This window comes from Scardinius erythrophthalmus (assembly GCF_964197995.2).
Source record: "Scardinius erythrophthalmus genome assembly, chromosome: 15".
In the NCBI taxonomy this organism is placed as follows: Eukaryota; Metazoa; Chordata; class Actinopteri; order Cypriniformes; family Leuciscidae; genus Scardinius; species Scardinius erythrophthalmus.
This window is the reverse complement of record NC_138235.1, coordinates 2,884,896-2,887,722: the sequence shown is the minus strand read 5'-3', so window position 1 is coordinate 2,887,722 and position 2,827 is coordinate 2,884,896. Positions and strand designations below refer to the sequence as shown.

Here is a 2,827-nt window from a genome sequence, read left to right as displayed (position 1 = left end):
GTAATCCTTATTTTGATCTGTTCTTTTTTTCTTTTTACAGCTACTACTACCAAGAAGAGAAAAAGAAAATCAAAGATGGAGGCAACGCTGGAGGTGTTTGCTGACAAGATAACCAGTGCCCTTAAAGATGACGACACAGATCTTTTGCTGAAGATGCAAGCAGCTCAGCATGAGCATGATTGTAAAATGTTCACCATGATATCTCAGTTTATGGAGAGATCAACCCAGCCTCCACAGCCACCTTTCTACCAGGCACCAATTCAGCTTTACAACCCAATTCATCCTCCTACTCATCATTCCTCACGGTTTCCTGTGGCTTCCTCTCCATCTCCCACCCAGCCCATGCCCTTTTTTCAAGATTTAAATCAACCACTGCCCTTTACTCATCCACATCCCCGTCTCAATCAGTCATTTTTCCAGGCACCGGCAAATACTCAGGGTCAACAGGCTTTCAACAACGAGGATCATCAGCCACCTTTCCAGTCTGAAGAAGATGAAACCCACCTTACAATGTTATGAATAGTTCTAAAACTTTAATGACAGTTAATGATGCAGTTTTGCAGTTTTGCACAATGTTCAGGTTGAACTGTGAAGGCTATTGATATGCAAGGTTATTTTGATTTGTTGATGGAAAATACTTGACGCTACATTGAATATGTAGTATTGTATTTGTTTGCTAATACACTGTGAAGTTTTCCTGTCAGATTTATTGTTCTGCGGTGTTAAAACGTGGGTAAAATTTGCACTATTATAGCCACACTATTTTCTCTTAATAAAAAGGAAACAGCAATAACAGTATTGGAAATGTTATTTATAAACTTATTGCAGCTATGGTAACAATTCAGCAAAGCAACACAAAACAAATAACTAATTTGTGGTTAGGCCTGTCAAGATAACAGAATTCAATATATTGAGCCATTAAAATATTGTGATAAATGATATTGAAGACCTTGTAATGACACAGAAACTAACTCTAAAGCCAAAAAGCTGAAAAGTTCTTAAACACTAAAAATATCCCACTATAAACATAAACTATGATTAAACGCAACCTATGCAGGTTAAAAAATATAGTATTACATTAGAAAAATGTGTCAAAAAATGCAAATATATGTACAGAGAAACGATATAGTAATTATTGTGACAGCCCAGTTTGTGGCTCAACGTTGGCTAACAAAAAGCTGAGTCAGTGCTTCTCTGACTCTTGCTGGCTGCACATCTACAAATCCCCCTCCTTCAGCCCATCTCTCAACATGAGGAACAGTTCCACCAGCCTCTTCATAATTCTCCCCGTGCATTTCACACACGTTGTGGAGTGTGCAACATGCACTGATTATGGTGGGGACGAGGGAAACGTCCACATCCAGCCGTTTAGCAAGGCACCTCCACCGGCCCTTCAGTCGGCCGAATGCGCACTCCACAGTCATCCTGGCTCTGCTGTGGCGCTCATTGAAGTACTTCTGCTCAACTGTCAGGGTCCCTGTGTCACAGTATCCTTTTAACAGCCAGCTTCGAAGGGGATAAGCCGGGTCACCGAGCAGCATGATTGGCACTTGAACGCCCATTATCTCCTCAGTGTCCTTTAGATTTAAAAGCACAAAAAAATCAAAATAATTAAAGACAGATTGTATACGTTATAAATCACTAGTACTAGATTACTCACTGGGGGAAAAAGCTCCCCTCTCTCTGCAAGTGAGTACACATGGGAATTCCGGAGTACCCTCGCATCATGAACACTCCCTGGCCATCCAGCATAGATGTTGGTGAAGCTGTTGGAAGACAGTGTTAAATTACTGAATATGCCATGGTAGAATTTATGTACTTTCAAGGATAATATTCTTGCAGATGTATGGTTTTTACCAAAAGAAAGTGAGGCAAGTACAGTACATTTAAACTATTATAATAACAATATCTATATTTCTTACCAAAACCGATGATCCACGACACCCTGGAGCAGAACCGAGTGCCACCCTTTACGGTTGAAATACTCTGCGTGGTTATCCTCTGGAGCAATGATGGGGATATGACTCCCATCAACAGCTCCTCCACACTGCGGGAAACCCCATCTCTGGCGGAAGCCTTCAATGACCTCTTGCAGGTCATCCCCTTTGGGCAGTTTTATGTAATGGGGCATGAGGACACGGCGAACTGCTTCACAGAACTCGTGTACAATGGAGCAGACCGTAGACTTGCCTATGCCGAACAAGTTAGCTATTGTACGATAGCACGCACCTGTTGCTAGCCAATACACTCCAACTCCAACGCGTTTCTGCACTGTTATGGGCTGCCGCAGACATGTCTCTTCCTGTGACAGAGTAAATCGAAGGCACTCACAAACATAATCAAAAGTGGATCTAGACATTCGGAAGTTACTGATGAATTCTGTATTAGTGAAGCCACTCACATCAGTCTCCCACCACTCCTGGCTGCGACTCCGAACCCACACGTTTCTCTGTACCGACGTTGCTACCACTGCTTCGCAAAACGCCATGGCCAAAAACCTTGCTCTCCTCCTTTTTATTTTTCTCCTTAAAACAAGGAGATTGAAATTGTGCTGGCTCCGTTGTGAAAATAACTTTAATAAGGCTATACGAGCTCCGCTCTCGAAATCCATGTGTGTAACTACTTCCGCAAACAACAAGTGACGTCGTTGACGTTGATTACTCTTCTGCGCATGCTGGTCACTTCTGGGTCATTTCACGTTCACACAGGAGATCACAAAAGGTCGCATTTAATTGGAAATGTGAACGGCCTTGCAAAAAAATCGAATTTTTTCAAAAAATCAGAATTGAGCATTAAGCCCTGCAGTGTGAACGTAGCCCAACTCACC

At 42.2% G+C, this 2,827-nt stretch overlaps 1 protein-coding gene across 1 annotated transcript; it reads right to left on the bottom strand.

Moving 5' to 3' along the window:
• Nucleotides 1-1,157: 1,157 nt before the first annotated feature.
• On the bottom strand, nucleotides 1,158-2,488 carry LOC308702757 (uncharacterized protein; the record flags this gene model as incomplete). Its single annotated transcript, XM_081385830.1, has 4 exons — nucleotides 1,158-1,577; nucleotides 1,661-1,766; nucleotides 1,923-2,302; nucleotides 2,402-2,488. The coding sequence occupies 4 exons, from the start codon at nucleotides 2,486-2,488 to the stop codon at nucleotides 1,158-1,160; spliced, it is 993 nt and encodes a 330-aa protein (XP_081241956.1).
• Nucleotides 2,489-2,827: the final 339 nt, after the last annotated feature.